Source organism: Girardinichthys multiradiatus, chromosome 4 (genome assembly GCF_021462225.1).
Source record: "Girardinichthys multiradiatus isolate DD_20200921_A chromosome 4, DD_fGirMul_XY1, whole genome shotgun sequence".
In the NCBI taxonomy this organism is placed as follows: domain Eukaryota; kingdom Metazoa; phylum Chordata; class Actinopteri; order Cyprinodontiformes; family Goodeidae; genus Girardinichthys; species Girardinichthys multiradiatus.
The window spans coordinates 38,733,441-38,757,768 of record NC_061797.1 but is presented as its reverse complement, the minus strand read 5'-3'; the positions used below and the strand labels follow the sequence as shown (position 1 = coordinate 38,757,768).

Here is a 24,328-nt window from a genome sequence, read left to right as displayed (position 1 = left end):
CAATTCGCCCCTTTACCCTTTTCATGGTATTTCACCTCTTACTACTTCTATTTTACATCATGGGTCTGTTTGGTTTCTGAGTTTTTTAGATAAAAGTTTAATTGAACATGACAATGTGAGGCCATGATTCTCAACCAGCCAAAGGCTGTATTGCTCCTTTCGAGTTTTCTGCCTCAAGCAGCTAAGTTTAGGTATCTTGACTTTTTTATAAGTAGGATAGAGTGAGTCTAGCTAAGCTCACCCTCACCTATCGTCATGAAATATGGATCATGACCAAGATCCAGGAAACAAGTGACTGAAACTAGCTTCCAATGTAAGGTGGTTGGACTCAGGCTTAGAAATATGTTTAGGTTCTCTGTCATCCCTTGGCATTACGATGAGTCAGTTGAGGTGGTTCGGGCATCTGATCAGAGCACTCCCTGAGCACCTACCTTCAGAGGTCTCCTGGGCATGTCCAAAAAAAAGGAAACTCCAGGACCGAACTTTGGATCCCCGAAGTTAGCTGGAGACGGTTATGTCTGGGATCCCTGCCTGGACCTGTAACGCCCTCAATCTGATCTCAGATAAGTAGACGCCAATGGATGAATGGATAGACTCTAAATTGCTGGATGTCAAAGAGGATATCAAACATCGCATGGCTGATGCTTCCTTTTTGCACCTGAAAAGGTTGAAAACTACAAAGGTACTAAATTGCACGTGGTTGAAATTCCCAACATCTCTAATGGAGAACAACTTGATTAAATGCATCAACAACAATAAAGATGCATTGCAAAGGATTTTTGTAAACAATACTAGATAATTTGTTAGAGCCTGACTAGTAATCCCAAGAAAGCATGCAGTGCACTGTGAAGGTAAGCAGAGGCACTGTACAACAAACGTGATGATCACATACAGAATGTTATCCATGCTTTCAGGCTGCAATTTGATTCCACTGGCCTTTTTTTGTTTCCTCATGCTGACTAGCTCCCTGCTAGGTAAACTCAAACCCTACAGTCACCACTCAGACTCTGTGGCTTCAGGTACAAACAGCAACACTTCCCTTTCTTGTTGATGAGCACTGAAAACTCATTAAGGACGGAGGGTGCTGATATCCTTGGATTAACTCAGCCCTTTTCTGTATCTGGTTTCAGAGCTGGAGATAAAAAAGCACAAGTTCGACTTGAAGTAATGTAGTGTTGCCTGGCAACAGCAGTATCTGGGGGTCTAGGATTCGTTTTTAACTTTCTGTTTGTCCTCATACACTCTCTGTAATTGTACCCAACAGAAGGTCTGAAGAGACTGAGACAAAGCAAAAATACATGTTCAGGCATACTGGAATCATGCATCTCATCAAAATATATATTCTAACAGTGAACAAATCTTTGCACGATTATCATATGTGGTCTAATGCTTTAGCGAGAGATTTACAGGAAGTTTGGCAGATGTTTTTGAACCATTAACTTTAATGATGTTTAGATGAAGTGCCAATGAGGAGTGGATTGTGATCCAGATGCTGTTTGCTTTTCTCTCTAAATGGATGCTGTGGAGTCTAGGGACCTGTGGGGAGGAAGAAAGCACCACAAACAAAATGAACTTTGCCCTTTTGTTCTGACAAATGGTAATTTCTGGGAGGCCGACATGGTCCCAGGAAATAAACCAGGCTCTCTGGTGCCATCTAATGACGGCCTATTTTCTGACCCACATTGGGCTCATTTGCTCATGCTGTATAAGAATACTGAGCAGCTCAGCCTTGAAAGTGCAACTGAGGATCTGATAAAAGATATTTATTTTAAAAACACAAAATCCTGCAGCGGTACAGACAAGAGTATGATTCACTCTGCTTACAGCAACAACTGACTACATTTGTGACGCAGCAAAGACAGCACTGTACACAGTCACAATATTCATAATGAGAGTACAAACATCGAGTGCTTCAGCTCGGCTGCGTGGGAGTGACCAGCTGCCACTGAGGGACTCCAGTCCAGGCAGATCCTGAACAGATCAGAAGGGCAATGATGTTCGGGGAAAGCTTAAAAATTAGGCAAAATTCTTCTTCAGGAAGTTGATAAGTCCGTTGGTGGATGAGTCGTGGGAGTGGACATCTGCAGGGTCCTTGAGTTCTGGCTCAATCTTCTTTGCAAGCTGCTTACCAAGTTCGACACTGTTGGAGGAGAGGAACGGAATTCATTAAGTGCACTGATGCTTTATTCAGATCTTTTTAGCTACTGTTTACAATCATGTATAGGTTTATTTAAAACAATGAACTTGTACATGTACAAAAAAAGTTTAATAATATATAAACTCATTTCTGGAGTGTAATATTTAATGGTTTTTTATTCTGGCAGCCTGTCCAGGGTGTATCCTGCCTCTCGCCCATAGACAGCTGGAGATAGGCACCAGCTTCCCCATGACCCACTATGGAAGAAGCAGTAGAAAATAACTGATTGACTGGCTTTTTATTCTTGTAATTTTGATGACTATCGCTTACAGATATTCCCAAAATTCAGTGTCTCAGAAAATTTGAATACTACATAAGATCAACAGAAAATAATATTTTAAAACAGAAATGAAAAGTATGTTTATTTCTATAACCTCAGTACTGGCTGGGCCTCCTTTTGCATGAATTATTGCATCAATGCGGCGTGGTATGGAGGCATTTAGTGTGTGGCATTGCCGAGGTGTAATGGAAGCTCGGGTTGCTTTTATAGTGGTCTTCAGGTCATCTGCATTGTTAGGTCTAGTGTCTCTCTGTCAAATCTAACAATGGAAGCATGAAGTGCTCTAAAATTTCAAGCAATATGGATTCTTTGCCTCTCTACTCTTCCTCCAGACTCTGGGAGCTAGATTTCCAAATAAAATGAAATAAAATAAAAAACTTTACTTTCATCTGAAGAGAAGACTTAGTCCAGGTAAGATGCTTGTCGTTCATGTATTAGGATTCCACTTTGAGTAGTGGTTCTTGATGCACTGACTCCAGCCTTAGTCCATTCCTTATGAAACTCCTCCAAATTCTTGAATGGATTTTTCTCTCAAGGTTGCAATTATTCCTGTTGCTGGTGCACCTTTCTCTACCATACTTTTACTTTCCACTCAACTTTGATGACTGTTTTCTGGACCTCTGTCAAGTCAGCAGTCTTCCCCAGGACTGTGTAGCATACTGACCCAGACTTAGAGACCCTTTAGAGGCTCAGAAAACCTTTGCAGGTGTTTTAGGTTTATTAGCTCATTAAGGTGTAACACAATGAGTTTCAAGTATTTAGCTTTTTCACAATATTCAAATTTCTCTATGTGTAATGATGCTAAATGAGTTTCACTTTCTGAAATAGACAAAATATACTGTCATAAATATTTTGAGATGTACCCTTCTTGCTGCAAGGCAACAGTGCTACCAAGGGCGCCACAGTGCAGCCCTATTCATTCACTTTATAAAAAATAAAATGTTGTTTGGTTTCTGTCTCAGGGTGCTGGTTGCGCACTCATTGGCAACCTCCTCTTTCTTTGTCTTCAGTGACAAAGTGACCTTCTTCTCCTCTCAGTCCCAGTTTTACTCTCAGGACAACAGCTTAGAGGGACAAACTTTCCTGTTGTCATCTGTTGGAATGTTTCCACAATCGTAAACGCAGTTTAGACAATTTGCTTGATTGGAGAAATTATTTGCAGAAATATCAAGCATAAACCCAACAGTGCAGCAGGTGATTTTATCTCTTTTTCTTCCTGTACCATAGACACCTCCACCTTTCAGCAGGTGGTACTTTCCTAGCATTATCTGTATAATGGAAAAAGATCTGATCTTTGAGAATGCCAAGCTATTTACTCTGTCTATTTATATAAGTACATAGAAATTTGGGTAAACAGGCTTCCGTAAAAGGGCTCATAAATGTGGGCCACTATTGCACACCATTGTACACAGCTATTTTAGGAGTTAATTTGGTTTTGCGTAAAGTTTTACTATTAGAAAAACATGCAAACTCTGGCTTGCAAACAGGTAACACAACTTACCCCCACTGGTCAAAGCTGTTGATCTCCCACATTACACCCTGGACAAAGATCTTGTGCTCATACATGGCTGCAACATGACAGAATAAATATTATAACTCCAAAAAGAAAAGTATTAGTCTATTTTTTGCAAGATTTTTGGTTGTAGCAGATGATAATAGAACATAATATGCTTGCTTAATTTGGCTGCCTAGTTTCAAACAGACTGACTGTTACTATGCAACAGTGTGCTATGTCCTCACTGAACCTCTTCTGGATGTTGCAGCAGCTTAGTATGATGGCATATGTTGCTTTCAAATGTCTACAGCCTTTTTGCGTAACAGTTGAAAACTTTTACAAAATGCAAGAAATGTTTGAATAGTAATGTATTTATTTTGTGCTAAAGTATTCACACCATTTGAATCTTTTCACACAGAGCAAAATTAATTGAGATGTACCTATATATATATATATATATATATATATATATATATATTTTTTTTTTTTTTTAAATCTTTTAAAAAATTGACTTTTTTATATTGCACTTTTCCTTCTTTCCCATTTTGAGTATGTTGCTGGCAATAAAGACTTGAATAGAATATAACTCATATATTATCTTTTGCATTTCTGTCTGTAATAACAAACTCATTTTAATTTTCAAATTTGCTGAATAAAAAAAGAAACAAATTTCTAACAATTTGTATTTAAATAAATTGGTGGATTGTTTACACTTTACACGCCAGGAAGCATAGATGTTAAAATTATGACATTCAAGACAGATAGGTATTGATAAATTAAAATCGTAAAAATAAAAGCAATAGGAGAAACAGACATGAAGGCTTTCAGCTAAATAAAATATGATATAATACATAACCATACCAGTATTATACAACGGCATTTTTGCACTGTACCTCATCATTGGTAAATCTCACCTATAAGTGCTCCAAGTGTGTAGGGTGTAAGTTTTTTGAAGATGATTGAGCTGGTTGGTCGGTTTCCTTGGAATACCTGGGTTGATCACATGGAGATAATTTATGAAAAAATCAATCTATTTGCCAGTGCAGAGTCTGCAGAGTAATGCTTTCTTACAGCCACTAAGGGGCGCTATTTGCTTTGTTCTCCAGTCTTCACAATCTATTGTGTGGTCTGCTGCCTGCACGTCCGTGTACTAGCGCATTTTGTGAAAGTATAATCATTTCATTTTACCTTGTGAGGTAAAATTTTCTCCAAAGCCTCTCCGCTCAGGCCGCTTGCCTCCAACTCCTTCCTGGCCTCCTCTGTGGTCTTACCCTTCATCAGTGCTTCTGTCTGGGCCAGAAAGTTGGCCAACAAAATCTAAAGACACATTAACATTTATTTTAATGTTTTTCAAAATTTTTACACTGAGAACATTTATTATTTTTTTATATCTTCATAAATGAAATTGCAATTAATACACTTTCAGTACCCAGCATAAACACAACAACTGTTTCCTCAAAGGTCTTTAAAGAATGTAAGCATTAAGGTCAGTAAACTAAAACAAAGAAACCTTGACCAGCAACTTTTAAATGTAGTTCTGTGGAATACTCATAAGAGTATCAGCATGGTTTGTACAGATGCACTCTATTTGTTAAAATCACAGTTTTCAACAGCCTCTGTAATACCTTGTGATGCAGGTTGTCTCTGATGGGGTGCTGGGACTGAGCTGGGATCAGGAAGTCGGCTGGGACCATTCGTGTTCCTGCAATGAACATGCCAGAGTCATGTTTTCCATTAATATATCCCATTAGGACCGTGAAACTCAAAACCTGTTATCAAATTTGAAACCCCAAAATATTTGTTGATGGTGATGTAGTTGTGTGGTACTCTAGGACCACTGCTTTTCTTTTTGTACATCAGTGAACGAGCTAAATGTGGTGTGTAGATGTATACAGATGATGCTGTCATATATGTAACTGACTAAACAACAGGCTGGAGAGGGGCTGAAAATCAAAAGGGTGACCATGGGTAAGTAATTATTGTATGTCTTTAAATGGCACTTTTAGTATTTTTAGAATCAGTTGTTTTATTGTTGCTATTGATCAGAAGGAAATACAAAAGTAAATGAGTTCAAATATCTGGGTGTTGTGTTAAATAAAAAATTGAAGTTGATATTTAAACAAAATGTCTAAATCATAAAATGTAATCCTAAATTAAATTAGCATGCTCTGATTTTCTGTCACCGTTCCAACCAATTTGCTGTAAAGCCTGTAATGTTCTTGTACAAACAAGTTTTAAAAGTTTTAGATCCTACACTAATCAAGTTGTGTTGATGTACAGAATCTTGTTGATGTACAGAATCTTGTGGCCGCTGTAGACAAGAGGGCCTTGCAGTGGATGTGAGGGTAGCTGAAAGCATCATTGGAGACTTCCAAGTCTCTACCAAATATCTGTTTCAGAGTTGCATTTAATAATAATGCACTTATTTCATACGTTTTCATTCATTTTTGTTTTTCCGTCAGGAGATTCCAAAGTAACGCTGTCTTTTGGTAGATGTTAGTAGTTATACAATGAAATGTCAATGAATTTATTTGATTTGGTCCATGCCTGTTGCCAAGCACCAGTGCAAATGAAACTGGCACACAATGAATCAAACTGAGTATGTACGTATAATGCGACTGGAGTAGTTATTGTTGTTTTTACCTTGGTGGATGAGCTGGTAGAAAGCATGCTGTCCGTTGGTTCCCGGCTCCCCCCACACTATGGGCCCGGTGTGGTAGTTCACTCGAGCTCCATGGTTGGTGATGTACTTTCCATTTGATTCCATGTCTCCCTAAATTATAAAAATACACTTTTATAATCATTGCTTTCTTTATAATTTTCTAATGAAACTGCTTATGCTGCTTTTCTCTACTGGATTTAAATAGAAAGGTTTGTCATAATCTCCGGGTGTCCTTTCCATTTTTGTTTTTTGGTCTTGCTCTTGTGTGTATTCTTGTGGTTTCTTTGTTCATATCTCTTAGTTATTTTCATATTTCCTCTACCTTTTTTTACCATCACCTATAATTCATTAATCTCTTTCAGTTTGTAAACTGTAGCCTGTTTTCATCTCAACTAATCATTTCCTTCAAATGTCCTATTTGGTTTGTTTTGCTCAGTCTTGTTGTAGATGCACCAATCAGTCTGCCAGACTTCAGAATCAGCCTTTTTTTTCTTTGATCGGCTCTGATTGTCGATCGGCAGTTAAAATTTCAAAAACTCTTATTTTTGCATTTCTATTCGTTACATGGATCTCCTACCATTTTTAGTTTTTAAACATATGAAACAACAACATGTACGTAGATGCATTTTTAAAATGTATTACCAAAACCAGAGAAAGGTCAGACATTGTTTACTTTGTTCAGAGCCATTATAAGTGTAATCATGCTTCCTAATAAGTTAAAAACCTAAAACTTGTAAGGATCTCCTTATTTTCCTCCACAAAACCAAAAAAACTGCTTATTAGCGAGAATGGGACAACATGAATTCACAGTTATAATTCATTTATGTTTTACAGACTATTTGTTTTATCCGCCCTAAAATCTAAAGATGGAAATTCTCCAGTGGCTAAATCTGGTGCAGTGCATCTTCTCTCTTAATGTTCCTGTCCGCAGTCCTGAATAAACAAACAGGGAAAAAACTTTAAAAACTAGCTGTAATGCATACAAACCTGTTGGAAGTAGGCAGTAAAACGGTGCATATACTGGTCATAGGGCAGCATAGTGTGTGTCTCAGCGTGGAAAAAGTTGATGTACCAGATGCCCAGTAGAGCCAGCAGTACGGGGGCGTTTTTATCCAGGGGAGCAGAACGGAAATGTTTGTCCTGCAGCGGGAGAGAAAGAAAAGCTATGTTACATTTTTTGCTCGGTAGGCCCCCTCCACATGGGCCCCTAAGAATAGTTATTCTATATTTTAGAGGTGACAGGCTCATCAGGGTGCACCTACCATCCAGTGGGCTCCTGACAAAAGTTTCTCAAAGTTGTCAAAGCCTGATGAGAAAATGTAACAGAGAAGTTGAACGAATAAGAAAATTCCTGCACATCAGCTGAATCCAGTGTGAGCAGAATGTTAAGCACAGGAGCAGCCCAGCTGACAGTGTTGGTTAATCCAGCACTGCAGCTGAACTAAATTATTGATGCTGATAGTGAAAAAAAATCCCTTTGTACATCTGTGCAGACGTTTCTGCATCCAGAAGAATGAACCAAAAACACAGTAAAAATCTGACATCAGCACCTATTACTGTATTTGATATTGTGCTGTTGTCACAATGTGGATTGTAATCCAGTTCGTACCAATATGCAAAGCAATGGCCATTCCAATTGCAGACCACAAGGAGAAGCGACCTCCAACCCACTAGAAGAAAAAAACAAAAAAAACAAATTTTTTCTGCTTCTGAACTACCTATCAGAAGTCATATTTGCAAACATATTGCATCTGAATTAGCTAGAAGATAATCGAAAAGTTAGTTTATTTTAATAATTTAATTCAAAACATGAAACTCATGTATGAATCCATATATGGATTCATTAAACAGTGATATACACTGCCTGCCCAAAACAAAAGTCGCCGCCAAACAAAAAAGGTCACACATTCTGCTATTTCATTGGACCGCCTTTAGCTTTGATGACATCACGCATTTGCTGTGGCATTATTTTGATAAGCTTCTGCAATGTCACAAGATTTATTTCCACCCAGTGTTACATTATTTTCTTGCATTGATGATGATAGAGTCTAACCGATGTGCAAAGTCTTCTCCACCACATCCCATAGATTCTCAATGGGGTTAAGGTCTGGACTCTGTGATGGCCAATCCATGTGTGAGAATGATGTCTCATGCTCCCTGAACCAGTCTTTCACAATTTGTTAAGGCTTGCGAAATAGGACCCCAGAATGCAGACGAGCAGGCAGCATGATGGTAAGTGAAAAAGGATTTAATGACAAAAAACAAAAACTCACTTACAGCAGGAGTCAGGAACAAAGCAACAAACGGGCAGGTGAGACAGGCAAGACTTGAGCATGAAAAATGTGCCAAATGACAGAACAGGTGTGTATTAATGGAGTGTGACCAGGTGAAACAAGAAGACAGATTAACTTGGTTAACGTGGCTGGAGCAAAACAGAGATTCTTGAACACAAACTAACAGAAACTAGAAAAACATGAAACAAAAGCATAACCAGATCTGAAAACCAAACTTGACAAAGCATGAACAAGATGACAAAACAAAAGTATGACCAGGAAAACAACAAACAGAAGCATGATTCAAAATCTGTGAGAACATATAAGAAGAAACCAGAAACCAAACAACCCCAAATCATAACACAATTCGAGCCCGATAAATCCTGGCACTGTCATCTTGGAATATGCCTGTGCCATCAGGGAAGAAAAACTCCATTGATGGAACAACCTGGTCATTCAGTATATTCAGGTAGTCAGCTGACCTCATTCTTTGAACACATACTGTTGCTGAACCCAGACCTGACCAACTGCAGCAACCCCAGATCATAGTACTGCCCCCACAGGCTTGTACAGTACATATTAGGCATGATGGGTGCATCACTTCACCTGCCTCTCTTCTTACCCTGATGCACCTGTCACTCTGGAACAGGGTAAATCTGGACTCATCAGACCATATGACCTTCTTCCATTGCTCCAAAGTCCAATCTTTATGCTCTCTAACAAATTGAAGCCATTTTTTTCTGGTTAGCCTCACAGATTAGTGATTTTCTTAAGGCTACACAGCTGTTCAGTTCCAATCCCTTGAGTTCGCTTCACATTGTGCGTGTGGAAGTGCTCTTACTTTGACTATTAAACACAGCCCAGAGTTCTACGGTTGTTTTTCTTTGATTTGATTTCACCAAACGTTTTAGTGATCGCCGATCATGACCATTCAGGATTTATTCCGGCCACATTTCTTCATCGAAGACGATAGGTCCCCACTATCCTTCCAGTTTTTAATAATGTATTGGATAGTTCTTAACCCAATTTTGGTAGTTTCTGCCATCTCCCTAGATGTGTTCTCTGCTTAATGCATCCTGATGATTTGACCCTTCTGAAACAGACTGACATCTTTTTCACGACCACAGGATGTGTTTTTCGACATGGTTGTTTAAGAAATGAGAAGCAACTCATTGCACCAGTTGGGGTTAAATAACTTGTTGCCAGCTGAAACATAATTACCCATGCAGTAATTATCCAATAGGAGGCTCGTACCTGTTTGCTTAGTTAAATCCAGGTAGCGACTTTTTATTTTTGGCTAGGCAGTGTATTTGAAATGTTTATCTCTGTTCATTTTACTGATTGTGGCTGACAGCTAATAAAAACCCCAAATTAATCATTATGAAAGAATTAGTAAACAAAAACAACACATTTTTTAAGACAGAAATTGTATATTATAGCCATGCTATACCCTACACAATCTGCTGACTTAAATGCTGGGTGTTCGCAGAGTGCGGTCTCCAAGTATATAATCGAGTTGAGTGGAAGGGTAAAATGTGGTAGGAAAAGTTGCACAAGAAACAGGGATGACCACAGTACATGTAATAACCTGTGGGAGAAGTGTGGACTGTGGCTGGAGTCAGTTGGGTTAGAGTTTGCTCAGTGATCTGAAATACTCTTTTCAGATGTAAATAAATGCTGCATTTCTTTTGGAAATTGGGGTTCCAGACTCTGGAGAAATACTAAACAAATTGGGCAGCGACGTCCTGTGCTGATGGTGGTCCACTGTGATTAAGTCAAATCCAAACTCAGCCATAATATCTACCAGCATATTAAAGAACTGTGTGCTTCCCTCTGCTGACATTCTTTATGGAAATATCGAATTATTTTTCCAGCTGAACTCGGCACCTACCCACATTTTCAAAAGTACCAATACCTGGTACAGGTTTATAGTTAGCTGTTGCTCGTAGCCTCTGTGTGGTGGCTGCTGAAACAATGACTCCAGTTGCAATCCATGCTTTGTGAATCTCCTCCAAAATGTTAAATGATCTTTGCTTCACAATTCTCTCAAAGCTGGGGTTATCCTTGCTGTTTGTGCATCTTTTTCCATTACATTTTTTTCCTTCCACTCATCTTTTTATTTATATGGTTGCATAGCGGAGTAGATTATGTAGGCCGTAACATTAGTAACAATATAACAATTTTGAATTAAAATCTTTTTTTAGTGGTGTAATGTAATATTCTGATTTTCTGAAGAAACCAAATTTTGGGTTTTCAATAGTCAAATTAGCCTGAAATAGCTTGAAATCAAGTAAATAGGTCATTCTGTCTGTATGAGTTTTAGATTTTGAGTTTAATTACTTTAATTAAATAAACCTTCAATGTTTGCAGAATCTCTGTTAGGTAGGTTGATTCTTTGCCCTTAGTGGCAAAATGTATTGCATGTCTACACATTTCCTCTGAGCTTTAAAACCCTAATTGGAGCTGCATCCTTTAAAATACCAACAATGTAACTGAAAGGAACTATGTGACCTTTAGTGCAACCTCTGCAAGAGGAAAGGTCATTACCAATTATAACTGGACCTGAAGAGAGGGGCTTCTGATTACCCAGCAGCTGCTCTCCTGAGTCTCTGTCCCAACTACTTCACAGGTCAAAAGTCTGTTTTATTTATAGCAGCTGCTCAAATGCCCCATCACAGTGTTAGGAAGAAAAGAGGAGCAGCTACACACAGCGAGGGTGTTAAAGAGCACTCACATCCCAGAACTCGAACATGTTCTCTGTGTCAATGCCAAAGTCCTTCACTTTGGGCTGAAGACAGGACAGAGGAAAACAGAACAGTTCAGATGCAGATTTCAAAATGATAAAGATGGATAAAGAAAAAAAAACTTTGTCTAACTTACAGCGTTTGTAGAAAGAGCCACAAAGTGCTTGGCAACAGCAGCTTTCTGTTGACACAAAGCAAATTACGGATTAAGGAGGATATCTACTAATCCACAAATTAAACTGTGCCTTATTAACTCACATCTTTGGCATGTTCGAGGAACCAGGCTTTGGCTGACTCGGCATTGGTGATAGTTTCTTGAGTGGTAAACGTCTGTAAAAAGAATCAGTGGCTTCTTGTCAGCAAACAGAAATTTATGATGAAGTTTCCTTAACTTTTCACTGTCTTACATGCATTTATATGTAAAGCAGAAAGTGAGCAAAGTTTTTTCTTTAATGTGAAAAGCTTTTTTTTTTCATTTTCAGAGATCTTCTCAAGGAATTTCAGCTACCTTGGATGCGATGATAAAGAGGGTTGTCTCAGCATTGAGCTGAGCCAGGGTTTTAGCAATGTGAGTCCCGTCAATATTGGACACAAACCACACGTGAGGACCCCCCTTTGAGTACGGCTTCAGTGCTTCCGTCACCATCAGAGGACCCTATGATTCAAGCCAGAGCGTAACAAACAGAGTCAAACAGTCACCTTTGCCTTGGAAGATTCTTCATATCCATTTTGTCACTTCACAACTTAAAACATTTATGAATTTCATTGGGATTTTATCTGACATACCAACTAAATTTGGCACACAACTGTGAAGTGAAATGAAAATGAATACATAGGGGAAAGCTACACATACAAAAAGTCCTATTTGTTTATTGCCACAAATCATGTGGGGGACACAGAAAATGTGTGGAAGAAGGTGCTCTGCTCCAATGAGGCCAGAATTGTACTCTGTCAATATGCAAATGTAGGAATGGAGGAAGACTAGCACAGCATATCACCCTGAACACATTATCCCTATCTGAAACATGGTGGTGGCAGCATCATGCTGTGGAGACACGTTTGTACAGCAAGCAAGGGCAGGGAAGCTGGTCAGAGTTGATGGGAAGAGGAATGGGGTAAATATAAAGCTATACTGGAAGAAAACCTGTTAGAGGCTCCAAAAGACATACTGGGGCAGAAGTTATTCTTCCAGCTGGTAAAAGACTAAACATAAAGTCAGAGATGTAGAAAAGCAAAATGATATGTTAGAATGGCCCAGTCTATGTCCAGACCTAAATCAAATTAAGACTTGTGGCAAGATTTGAAAATGTATCACAAAGGCTCTCCATCCAGTCTGAGGGGCAAACTATTTTGTAAAGAAAAATGGGGAAAAAGTTCAGTCACTAGATGTGCAGAGCTGGCAGAGACATATTGTTACCCTCATAGCATAATTCCCTAGGTCATGTTTTGGCAAATTTGACATGTGTTGGTGTATAACAAAAATTTCCATAAACATTTTGTTTATAAGATAAACACAAGTAGAAGTTTTTCTGCTTTTGAGAAAACGAACAATCAATCAAGAAACAATAAGACAATAGTAATGATTTCATAAATATCAAGCTATGCCTCATATAATCTTTTTTCTGAATAATCCAGTTCAGGTTTAATAACTCTGTTTTGTATTTTGACCTTGAGATGATGAAATACAGTCCAGAGTCCTTAAAAAGTGTGAAATAGCCCTTAAATATTCGAATAGATATCTGCAAATTTCATACCAACCAGCAGTGCATGGTCATGGTTTCACGTAGTGCTAAATCTGTGCACTGCAAATTGATTGGAAATTTAAATAAGCAGCAGCAAAATTGTTTAAGGCATAAGTGAAAAAAAATACCGTCTTCTTTCAGACTGCTCATGACTTCCCCTGATGAAATTGCGCCCTGGGCAATCATCCGCATCGTACAAATAAAAAACTATTGTGGTCAGAAATTAACAGGCACACGTAGGCACACACGCTAGTCTGATCGATTTTAATAACTCACAAGGTCTGATCCTCCAATTCCGACGTTTACAACATCTGTGATGGCCTTTCCTGTGTAACCCTTCCACTCCCCGCTGCGAACCCTCTGCAACCAAAACACCCAGTTACCACAAACACCACATGTGAAGCAAACCTTTGAAAATTCCTGCCAGACTACTGTTTGCACTCACGTGACAGAAGCCTTTCATCTTCTCCAGAACCTTGTTAACTTCAGGCATCACATCCTTGCCATCAACCATGATGGGAGTGTTGGAACGGTTCCTCAGAGCAACGTGGAGCACTGCGCGCCCCTTTAAATGCAAAACACCAGCAGATATCAAGCTTTAAAGTTAAGTAATGCTTATATTTGGTCATCAATGTGCACCTCAGTGAAGTTGATCTTTTCTCCAGTAAACATCCTCTCTCTGGCAGCTTCAATCCCTCTTGACTTGGCCTAAAGGAAAACATGTGTAACACAAATTTGAATGTGCTACTGATATGATTGTGGTAATATTTCAATCTCAAAATGCTCTCAAAGAAGCACACACTGACTCAGAATAAAGAGAGTAAAAGATGAATGTTTGCTTCTTGCTTGAGGAGGTGTTCTAGTGATTATCAGGAAAACAAAAAACAGAACTAGAATTTTAATTACCAGGTCAACCAACATTTTCATGACTTCTTCTGTGATGAGGTTCTTTGAGTAATCCAGAAGTATGTCTCCATCGTCGGTGTTCAGCATGAGGCTGTAAGAAAACAATGTTCAGAACAACAAAAACACAAGGACACTTTGCAGTACTCAAACAGAAGCTTGATATTTTCTGGCAAATTTGTGCAACTGTAATGCATCTGATGACTTCAATATAACAAGTTACATTAATGTACAAAGTACTTTACAGAAAGAAATATTTACCTGTTCTGTTCTGTGGTGTTGTCTGAGTTTTATCATAACAGACATACCTGAACTTATTGAATCTCTCTTTGTCAGCCTCAAACATGTGCCTTAGATTGAGGTTCAGGGCGTGGGCAGTGTACCAGTCCTGCAGGTTCTGAAAGTTGGGGTCCTGAGTGAGTCCCATGTTGTCCAGAGGAGGGAGGCTTGCCGTGCTCGGCTCTGCTCAACTATCCTGGCTGAGTGGAAGCGAGGAGGTCAAAGAGAAAGCTTTATGAAGATCATTCAGTCTAGATTCACGCTTGCCCCTCCCACATGAGACATGACCCACCAGCTGCTCACACGTTTGACACTTCCACACTAAGGTTAAAGGGCAGCAGTAGTCTAACAATGCACTGGCTAAAATGCATATGTTTATTTCTTTTTCTAGACAGAAAACAACACAAACAAATGTTATCTACTCGATTTGGTATATGGCTTTGGTTAGATTGCTGAGAATACTTTGTTTTTAATAAAAACATGTACTGTACATATAATAAAACAAGAAAAGCATGCCTTTAAGATCTGGTTTCATTTATGGATCATGATAACCTGACGTATGACTGCAATCATCTTTAAGCCTGAAGAAAATCTAATTATTTTTTTTAATGTGCAGTACCTCACAGATTAAATACACCCCTCACATTTTTGTAAATATTTTACTAGATATTTTCACGGGACAACACCGATGATACACTTTCATATATAGAACTTTATACAGCATTTTGATACAACGTAGTCAGTGTACAGCTTGTACAGGAGTTGGACAATGATTTCAGACCACAATAATTTATTAGTATGGTGTAGGGCCTGCTTTTGCGGCCAATACAGCATCAATTCGTCTTGGGAATGACATATACAAGTCCTGCACAGTGGTCAGAGGGATTTTAAGCCATTCTTCTTGCAGGATAGTGGCCAGGTCACTACGTGATACTGGTGGAGGAAAAATATTTCCTGACTCGCTCCTCCAAAACACCCCAAAGTGGCTCAATAATATTTAGATCTGGTGACTGTGCAGGCCATGGGAGATGTTCAACTTCACTTTCATGTTCATCAAACCAATCTTTCACCAGTCTTGCTGTGTGTATTGGTGCATTGTCATCCTGATACACGGCACCGCCTTCAGGATACAATGTTTGAACCATTGGATGCACATGGTCCTCAAGAATGGTTCGGTAGTCCTTGGCAGTGACGCGCCCATCTAGCACAAGTATTGGGCCAAGGGAATGCCATGATATGGCAGCCCAAACCATCACTGATCCACCCCCATGCTTCACTCTGGGCATGCAACAGTCTGGGTGGTACGCTTCTTTGGGGCTTCTTCACACCGTAACTCTCTCGGATGTGGGGAAAACAGTAAAGGTGGACTAATCAGAGAACAATACATGTTTCACATTGTCCACAGCCCAAGATTTGTGCTCCTTGCACCATTGAAACTGATGTTTGACATTGGCATGAGTGACCAAAGGTTTGGCTATAGCAGCCCGGCCGTGTATATTGACCCTGTGGAGCTTCCGACGGACAGTTCTGGTGGAAACAGGAGAGTTGAGGTGCACATTTAATTCTGCCATGATTTGGGCGGCTGTGGTTTTGTTTTTTGGATACAATCCGGGTTAGCACCTGAACATACCTTTCAGACAGCTTCCTCTTGCGTCCACAGTTAATCCTGTTGGATGTGGTTCGTCCTTCTTGGTGGTATGCTGACATTACCCTGGATACCGTGGCTCTTGATACATCACAAAGACTTGCTGTCTTGGTCACAGATGCGCCAGCAAGACGTGCACCAACAATGTGTCCTCTTTTGAACTCTGGTATGTCACCCATAATGTTGTGTGCATTTCAATATTTTGAGCAAAACTGTTCTCTTACCCTGCTAATTGAACCTTCACACTCTGCTCTTACTGGTGCAATGTGCAATCAATGAAGACTGGTTACCAGGCTGGTCCAATTTAGCCATGAAACCTCCCACACTAAAATGACAGGTGTTTCAGTTTCATTGTCCAACCCCTTTATAACTGTAAATTTGCTGTCCCTTCCAAATAACTCAACACATTCATTAATGTCTAAACCGCTGACAACAAAAGATAGTACAGCTCTAAGTGAAAATAACTAATTATGTCCAATTAGCCATTCTCCCTCCCTGGTGTCATGTGACTTGCTAATGTTACAAGGTCTCAGAAGTGGAAGGGGAGCAGGTGTGTAAAATTTGGTGTTGTCACTCTTACACTCTCTCCTACTGGTCCCTGGAAGGTCAACATGGCAGCTTATGGCAAAGAGCTCCCTGAGGATCTGAAAGAAAAAAAAACATTGCTCTACATGAGGATGGCCTAGGCTATAACATTATTGCCAACACCCTGAAACTTGCAGCACAGTGGCCATGACCATACAGCGGTTCAACAGGACAGGCTCCACTCAGAACAGGCTCCCTATGGTCTACCAAAGACAAGTGCAAGTGCTTAGGATAATATTCAGAGGTTGTTTTTTTTTTTAATAGACGTATGAATGCTGTCAGCATTGCTGCAGGGGTTGAAGGGGTTGGGGGTCGGTCTGTCAGTGCTCAGACCATATGCCGCACACTGCATCAAATTGGTCTGCATGGCTGTTGTCCCAGAAGGAAGTCTCCTCTAAAGATGATGCTTAAGAAAGCCTACCAACTGCTTGCTGAAGACAAGTAGACTGAGGACATGAATTACTGGAACCATGTCCTATGGTGTGATGAGACCCAGATAAACCTATCTGGTCGAGATGGTATCAAGCGTGTGTGGCGGCAACCAGGTGAGGAGTCCAAAGACAAGTGTGTCTTGCCTACAGTCAAGCATGGTGGTGGGAGTATCATGACTTGGCATTAGCGCTGCTGGCTTTGGGGAGCTACAGTAAATTGAGGGAACCATGAATCCCACCTGTACTGTGATATACTAAAGCAGAGCATGATCCCCTCCCTTGGGCTGCAGGGCAGTATTTAAACATAATGACCCCAAACACACCTCCCAGACAACCAGTGCCTTGCTAAAGAAACAGTGGGTAAAGGTTCCGGACCTTAAACTCTATTAAGTATGTGTGGAGCACCGGTACTTAACAGTAAATACAAGGTGTTTCCCACATACTCATCCTGGTACTCGGTATTTTTTGTTGTTGAAATGTTCAATCTTATTCTCAGCTGTCCAAAGCACACAGTTTGAATCAAAGCCTTTATTGTGTTTAGTAAAGCCACACTTTTAGGTTTGTCATGTTAGAATAGAAACAAGCTTTTTTCTCTCATGGCTCTCAAAAAGCATTTTGCCATGTATTTTACTTAAAGGAATATCTAAATTTCCAGATTGGTTACATTTTAAAATTGGTTACATTATTGTAGGGGCTGCCGAAAATTGTGACCCTAGTGATTTTCAATTTAGAGAAACGAGTCTTTTTTCTTTTTGCATTTAAGAGATTCTACTACTGCAATATAACTTGTTGAATTTAAACTTTTTATGCAACTTCACTGTTTGTGGAGAGTGCTGTACCTATAAATTAGTATTAGAACCAACAAAATAATAATTGTGAATGAACACTGTTTCAATGTAAAACTGACTCATCTTGGGTTTTCTATTTAGCCATTTTTTATCAAACTAACTGCAACATCTTGGAAAGTTCTGAAGATAAAGTTAAGGACTTGGTTATTTTTATTATGTGTTTCAATGAGTGTGGACTGCAATAGGAAAATGTTTTTAGTGTGATACGATACAGTTGCTGCTGCTCTTGCCAGACAAGAGAAACCTGAGGACCTCTGCGCCCTCAAGTGACTCCACTTAAAAGTGAGATACAGAGTGTAATATCAATTTGTAAACAATAGAGGGCGACAAATGTTCAGCCTGGGGACATTTTTTACCAGGCTCTGCAAATTGTAAGTTCAGTCACTAAAGGACTTTGGTTGGATCTATTTTGCATATTACTAAAATCAAATGAATGGTTGCAACCTGTAAAGACGTGAACTAGGTAACATTGTTACATTTTTTTTATTAGCAAAAACGTTATATAAATGGACAAATGCAAATAAACATCCCAAATCCTATCTAAACACATCGTTTGTGGATGTTACATTGCTCTTAATGCAATGCATGCTTACTGTTAAGGTTTTAGCCTCATTTAAAAGAAGCTGTAAATTGTAAAACAAATTAATAAAAAATGACTAATAATTTATAGTTAATTCGGTGAAGTACCCTATAATCTGACGTAACCTGAAATAACATTTGTTTAAAAAGAAAAAAAAATAAATTTTCCATTCTTCTGTTATGCAAATTATATCAGATATTACAGTGACTGATGGTGATAGGCGCCATCCTCCCGGGACCCTGCAAGGGTAAGACGGTATAGAAAATGGATGGGTGGGTATATTTGGTCAGAAGTTTCAAATGAAACTGTCTACAATAGAGGGCGGCAAAGGTTCAATAAATGCAAAACACATTCCTGAATTGTAATAGCAATAAAAATAATTAATCTAGTTAATAAGTTAGTTTTAATAAAATGATAGTTGAAGGTCACAAATTGAAAGAAATATATATAGTCTACTAAGGAAATTAAACTGAAATGTAGGGTATTTAGGTCCAAAAACATAATAATTGTACTTACTAATTACTGTACGTGTCCCAGTACTTTCAACAGGAAACATAGTTTATACCGTATATCTTAGTTTTATTCAGAAAGTTTCACCGGAAGTTGATTATTTTTGACGCACAATTGACTGCGGTCACACACAGACAGGGAATTCGCTGTCAAGAGGGTGGATGCCAAGAGCTGGTGAGCTATGCTTTGATTAAGTTAACGAGTAGTTGTCATTTTTTGGTGTTTTGTCGAGGCTGTTAGGTCTCCTCGCGTTAAAAGGGATATAATGTGAGGAAGAGCCTCCTCGCCGTTAGCATTTGCTTGTTTTTTCTCCTCGGAGCGCCTACATTCGTGTCGCAGAGGGTTAGCTGATTAGCTAACAGTTGCTCGCTTAGCTTTGTGGCTAGCCTGCTTAGTACCGATGCATTCCTGATGCGTCTATTATCGGACGCACCTCACTCAGACAAGCGTGCCTGAGATTTTATCTACTATCGTAAACATACCTTTCCATGGGGATTTGGAAAAGAGATTCCCGCAGGATTTTGGATACATTTTAAGTGTCGGTGAGTATCGATGAGCATATCTAAGTACCCACGACCCAGAACATGATGCCTGCTGGTGAAGCGCCTCCGCGAAGGCTAGCGAAGGAGGAGCGGTTGGCGCTCTCGTTTATTTTTGTTGTCACTGGCAAACGCCGCCTCAGATTTCATCCACATCTTGATTACCTTTAGCCGCAGCAGAACAATAAATACGAGATGTGCCCTCCTTAGCTAGCGCACTGGTTGGTCGTTGCGTCCGATAACGGACCCGGGCGATCTCGGTCTGAAGTTATGTTTGTGTTTAATGACCAGTCGAGGAAAACGAGATGTAGGTTAACGTTATTTAACGGGCGACAAAGACGGGGCTTATGACATGTAGCGGGGCATTTCGTTGTCGTACTCACAGTTTTTGGTCGGCTGGTGGGAAAAGTGAATTTGGGTGTTTTTTTTTTAAATTTTTTTATATTCGGCGGGTGTTGGGTCTTGTGTGTGTCCACCGGGCGGGTGTGGACGGACCCAGCGGTGGACGGACCATCTGTGTAGGCCGTGTCTTTCCGCTGTCAATGCCTCTTCAAATGGTCGTCCCAATGATGCACTCATGCCGCAGCAGCCTTCCCGGCGACACTGCATTCACAGCGTTAAAAGACCGTATTAATAGCTGCGACATTGTGTTCCCATGACATCCCAGCGAGTTTCGGTGAAACCGGCTTGCGGGGATTCTGTTGCACCTTTGAGCTAAATAGTGATCTTGTCTCTAAATAAACATTTTTGGACTACAAATTCAATGTAATAATTAGTGTTGTACTTAACCGAAGGTTTAGGATTAACCTGTAGCATTAGGTGCTGTTCTCCTGGGAAATCCCATGCTGGTTTAACTCACAGGGTGAGAACAACGGTACCTTACAGGAGTAAATTATGCGCTGATATCATAGATCGGTATCTGGAATGCGTCGAGGGACTTTTTTGAGGTTTTTACATGTCCCTACTGTGAGAAATCATACAGAACAATTAATGGAAATGAGCAAATGATATTGGTTATGTGGATATTTATTTGAAGCAATTGCATAATGAATAAAGTTGAACCAGTTATCTGTAGAGTTGTACAGTCTAGTCTTCACAGTCTTTATTCACATCATGTGGTGTTTCTTGCTCAACCAATTGATGTCATAGACTAAGCATGGGGCTGTTACCAATATCAAAATATACCAAGTTTTAAGAACTATTAAAATTTTCTATTGTACACTTCCTATGTTTCAAAGTGCTTTTAATGAAATGCCATACTGACTGTATGGAGCGTAAATTTGGATGTTTGGAAATATTTGCAATTGAAAAAATTAACCAGCTTGAGCTTAGAGCTACTGATTTAGTAACTCGTTGAAGCAGTCAATGTGGATTTTAAGCTGCATTCACGTAAACTACCTTCTCTATACGATGTTTCAATGTGTGGGACTTCTCACCTGAAAGATGGAAACTGAACTTAAGGACCAGTTAAGTAGTCACGAATGATTGCCATCACCACCATTTTGTTTTTGTATTGTTGGTTCTTAATGAATGTGATCTTTTTAGTCTGTTTTGTATTTGCACTTTAAGCCTTGTATAATACTTGATGTTTTTATGTCATAAAACACCCATCATGGCAGGACATGTGTTGCCAGTAAGCATGAGCTCTAGATGTTAGCATATGGTTGTTGTACTTGTTAACCTGTAAAGAGCAGAACTGGAAATAAGTGCAATCATCTCAGCAATAAGCATATTTACTTAACAACTACTACATTTAAAAATGTTTATTTACCTAAACCTTTGTATCAAAAAAAAAAGAAAAATAAATGTAATTGATAACATTATTATAACCGTAATAATACTTTCCTTAGATTATCTTTGTTGCAGAAGGAATAATTTTTTGCTTTTCTGGTTATTTATTGCAAGGAGCTTTGCTTTTCTGTTAGATATTGTAATATTTATTCAGCCGCTAATTTTTTGAAGCGGGAAAGCATCTATGCATGCATGGGGAGAATATGCTAACAGCGAGGTGAAAGGCCCTGGCAGTGATTTTGACTGGGGACCTTCTCGCTGTAAGGCAGCAGGGCTAACAACTGGCGAGGGGTACATCTGTAGATTGTAAGCTGGAGGTTCAAAACGTTGAAGTGTTTCTTCCGCATAAACAATGTTTGGTTCATTTGGTTGGCCCTGTATTCCCTCCGTTTTTTGTTGTTTTCCCCCATTTTTCCTTGTTTTCGCCAGTTGCAAGGTGGGACAAAAAGAATATTTAAAATGGTGTCGGTGTGTTTTATGTACGTGTGTAAATATAAGTGGGGGTAAAACCCTCAATCCATATTTAGAGGCTTTAGTCCTTGACGCAGCAGTCGTAGGTTCGACTCCTGGCCCAGGTGACCTTTGCTGCATGTCTTCCACCTCACTCAACCCCTTTCCTGTCTGCTTACTGTGGTAAAAAAAATTTGATAAATAAAGGCCACTAATGCTGCAAAAAAAACATTAAAACGTAAGTGAACAAAGTTATGCCAGTGGTGACATGATCATCCAATCACGTGTTTTGCTTTACTTAGTTTACGCCTTCCTTTAACATGGATACGCCTTCACATGTTGCAGATGAACCTACTTGAACAGCTGTGCCACCATACATGTACTCCAGCTTCCTCCCACTGTCAAAAAGTATGTCTGTCAGGTTGATTTATCTGTCTAAATTAATCTTTGGTATGAATATGTATATGGATGGTTGTCTGTTCTGTGTGATGGACTGATGAACTGTCCAGGTTGTAGCCCTGGCCCAGTAACCACTGGAGATAGGCACGAGTCCCCCTTTCCCTGACCCTGTACCGATAAGTGGGTATAGACGATGGATGGATGGCCATGTTTATTCTAATGCTTTATTATTTTCTGTTAATGTAGAATATAGATTTAATTTTGAGGACTTATAAGGCTGAATTGTTTGAATAATAAGCTGTAAAAGCTTTTAGAATAAATTTGGTGTAACAGTTTATTAATTGTAATTAGGTCGTAGTTGGAATTTATGTTTAATGGAAACACCTAGGTATTGCCATAAGATAAAGCTGTTAAAAATGAGGGGCATTTCCTTGTTTTTGTTGGGTTTGGCAAGCTTGCAGACCTCCATAAAAGCCCTGAGCGTATTCCTTGTGTTGACATCTGGCTTAGCTGTGTCGTCATGGAAGTACGGGCTTGGCGCTATAAACTTCCTGTCTCTGCTTAAGCTCAGAGTGTTTGGTGGCACAGTCATTTGAAAGGTTAGTCCAACGTAGTTGTTGGACTGCTGCTCAGGCTCCCATAGGTTTTCTCTCCCTTTTGTGCTGTCATGTTTTTCCACCAGCATGTGATATGACTGGAAGTGACACTTTTCCTCAGTCTTGCGTTCAGTCCGGATGCATGTGAGGAAGTCAACAGTGACGAGATTACTGTTTGTGCTTTCCTCGGGTGGAGTTCCAGGGATACTTCCTTAGGCAAAGGAGCTTTCTAGTGTTATTGTTGGTGCACAACATTAGATTATACAGGTATAACTTAGTTCAGCTTCAATGCATCAGTGTTTCATATTTTCTGTCCTTTTGATGCTTGTTTTTATCACAGCTCATTACCTTGACAGACTACTGGGATTGTTCAAAACAGAGGCTTTTGACTCTTACCAGCTTATACAGGGCCTTGCAGAAGTATTTGTGATCCTTACAGTCTTTCACGTTTTGTCCAAGTAGAATCCCAAACCTGAATATATTGGGATTTTTAGTATTAGAGCAACACAAAATACAACATAATTGCGAACGGGATGAAAAGTTGTACATGCAAGTTAATTTCAAAAATTTAAATATCATATAAAAGCTCTTCGAAGATCAGACTTGTCACAGATTTACTTAGCTTTTTTTAATCTAAGTCTGGCCTTTGGCCGGGCAGCTCTAGCACATGAAGATATCACAAACGGGTTTTTATGAAGGATTGCCTTATGTGTGGCTCGGTCCATCTTCCCAACTCTGAGTCGGCTTCCATTTTCCTTCTGAAGAATATCATCCCCACAGCATGATGCTGCCACCGCCATGTTTCATGTGCCTCTTTCACAAAGTATTTCTGTCATAAACCCACAAAGACAAACTCCCCCCGACCATTCAAAAATAGTGATATCCCGAAGCCAGCTCGCCCATAAAGAAGCCAGCCAATGGGGGCCTGTGACTACATGGCTTGGTGAGTCAGGGATGTAACATCGTGACTTCAACCCCCCCGGCCACAAAAGTCTCTTCAAAAAACACACGGAGGTGGCAAACGGGGCATTAATCCCACCTTAAAGTGTTTTGTGAAAGTTGTTGTGGTGAGGGTGTTGTGTTCATGGTGATATGCGTTAGTTTAATCTGTGTCACTAATTAGATGACTACTGAAGACAAATGGTTGCAATGAATTTTATTTAGAGGTATGAAAGTAAATGGGAATGTATACAAATGCATACTACTTTTTTCATATTTTTTATTGGTTTAGTAAACTGTGTCCTATTCCTTCCACTGCAGCATTTCTGTGCTATAGGAATATTTTGTCTTTGACAAAAATGAACCCAGGTAGTATCCATCAAGAAGACAATTCATATGCTCTGATAGTTTCATCACGCTACTAAAGCTACAAATTTTCA

The 24,328-nt window shown here is 39.5% G+C and overlaps 2 protein-coding genes and 1 long non-coding RNA gene across 5 annotated transcripts in view; 2 read left to right on the top strand and 1 right to left on the bottom strand.

The window, feature by feature from the left end:
• LOC124866932 overlaps positions 1-12,262 on the top strand; it is a 31,834-nt gene extending 19,572 nt beyond the window's left edge. The window contains exon 3 of the long non-coding RNA XR_007037954.1: positions 12,134-12,262. This is a non-coding gene — a long non-coding RNA (uncharacterized LOC124866932). The remainder of the gene's footprint in view (positions 1-12,133) is intronic.
• gpib (glucose-6-phosphate isomerase b) lies at positions 1,749-16,864 on the bottom strand. Of its 2 annotated transcripts, XM_047362983.1 has the most exons (19): positions 16,801-16,864; positions 14,605-14,775; positions 14,300-14,390; positions 14,033-14,101; positions 13,839-13,958; positions 13,670-13,753; positions 12,160-12,306; positions 11,910-11,981; positions 11,788-11,832; positions 11,642-11,695; positions 8,244-8,304; positions 7,897-7,940; positions 7,622-7,774; positions 6,616-6,745; positions 5,598-5,674; positions 5,161-5,289; positions 4,887-4,962; positions 3,979-4,045; positions 1,749-2,140 (listed from the first exon to the last, which is right to left on the bottom strand). In XM_047362983.1, exons 2-19 carry the CDS (start codon positions 14,721-14,723, stop codon positions 2,017-2,019), a joined length of 1,662 nt encoding a protein of 553 aa, XP_047218939.1. In that variant the 5' UTR covers positions 14,724-14,775; positions 16,801-16,864; the 3' UTR covers positions 1,749-2,016. The 2 variants fall into 2 exon arrangements, with proteins under 2 accessions (XP_047218939.1, XP_047218938.1); XM_047362982.1 differs by lacking the exon at positions 16,801-16,864 and having other exon boundaries at positions 14,605-14,918.
• A 2,377-nt stretch (positions 16,865-19,241) lies between these two features.
• Positions 19,242-24,328, top strand: part of LOC124866926 (granule associated Rac and RHOG effector protein 1-like) — a 39,827-nt gene continuing 34,740 nt past the window's right edge. The window contains exon 1 of one of the 2 annotated variants that reach the window (XM_047362980.1): positions 19,242-19,348. The gene's annotated coding sequence lies outside the window, so the exon portion shown is untranslated. Of the gene's footprint in view, positions 19,349-19,595; positions 19,717-24,328 lie in introns of those variants that run through there. The other variant, XM_047362981.1, reaches the window with a different exon arrangement.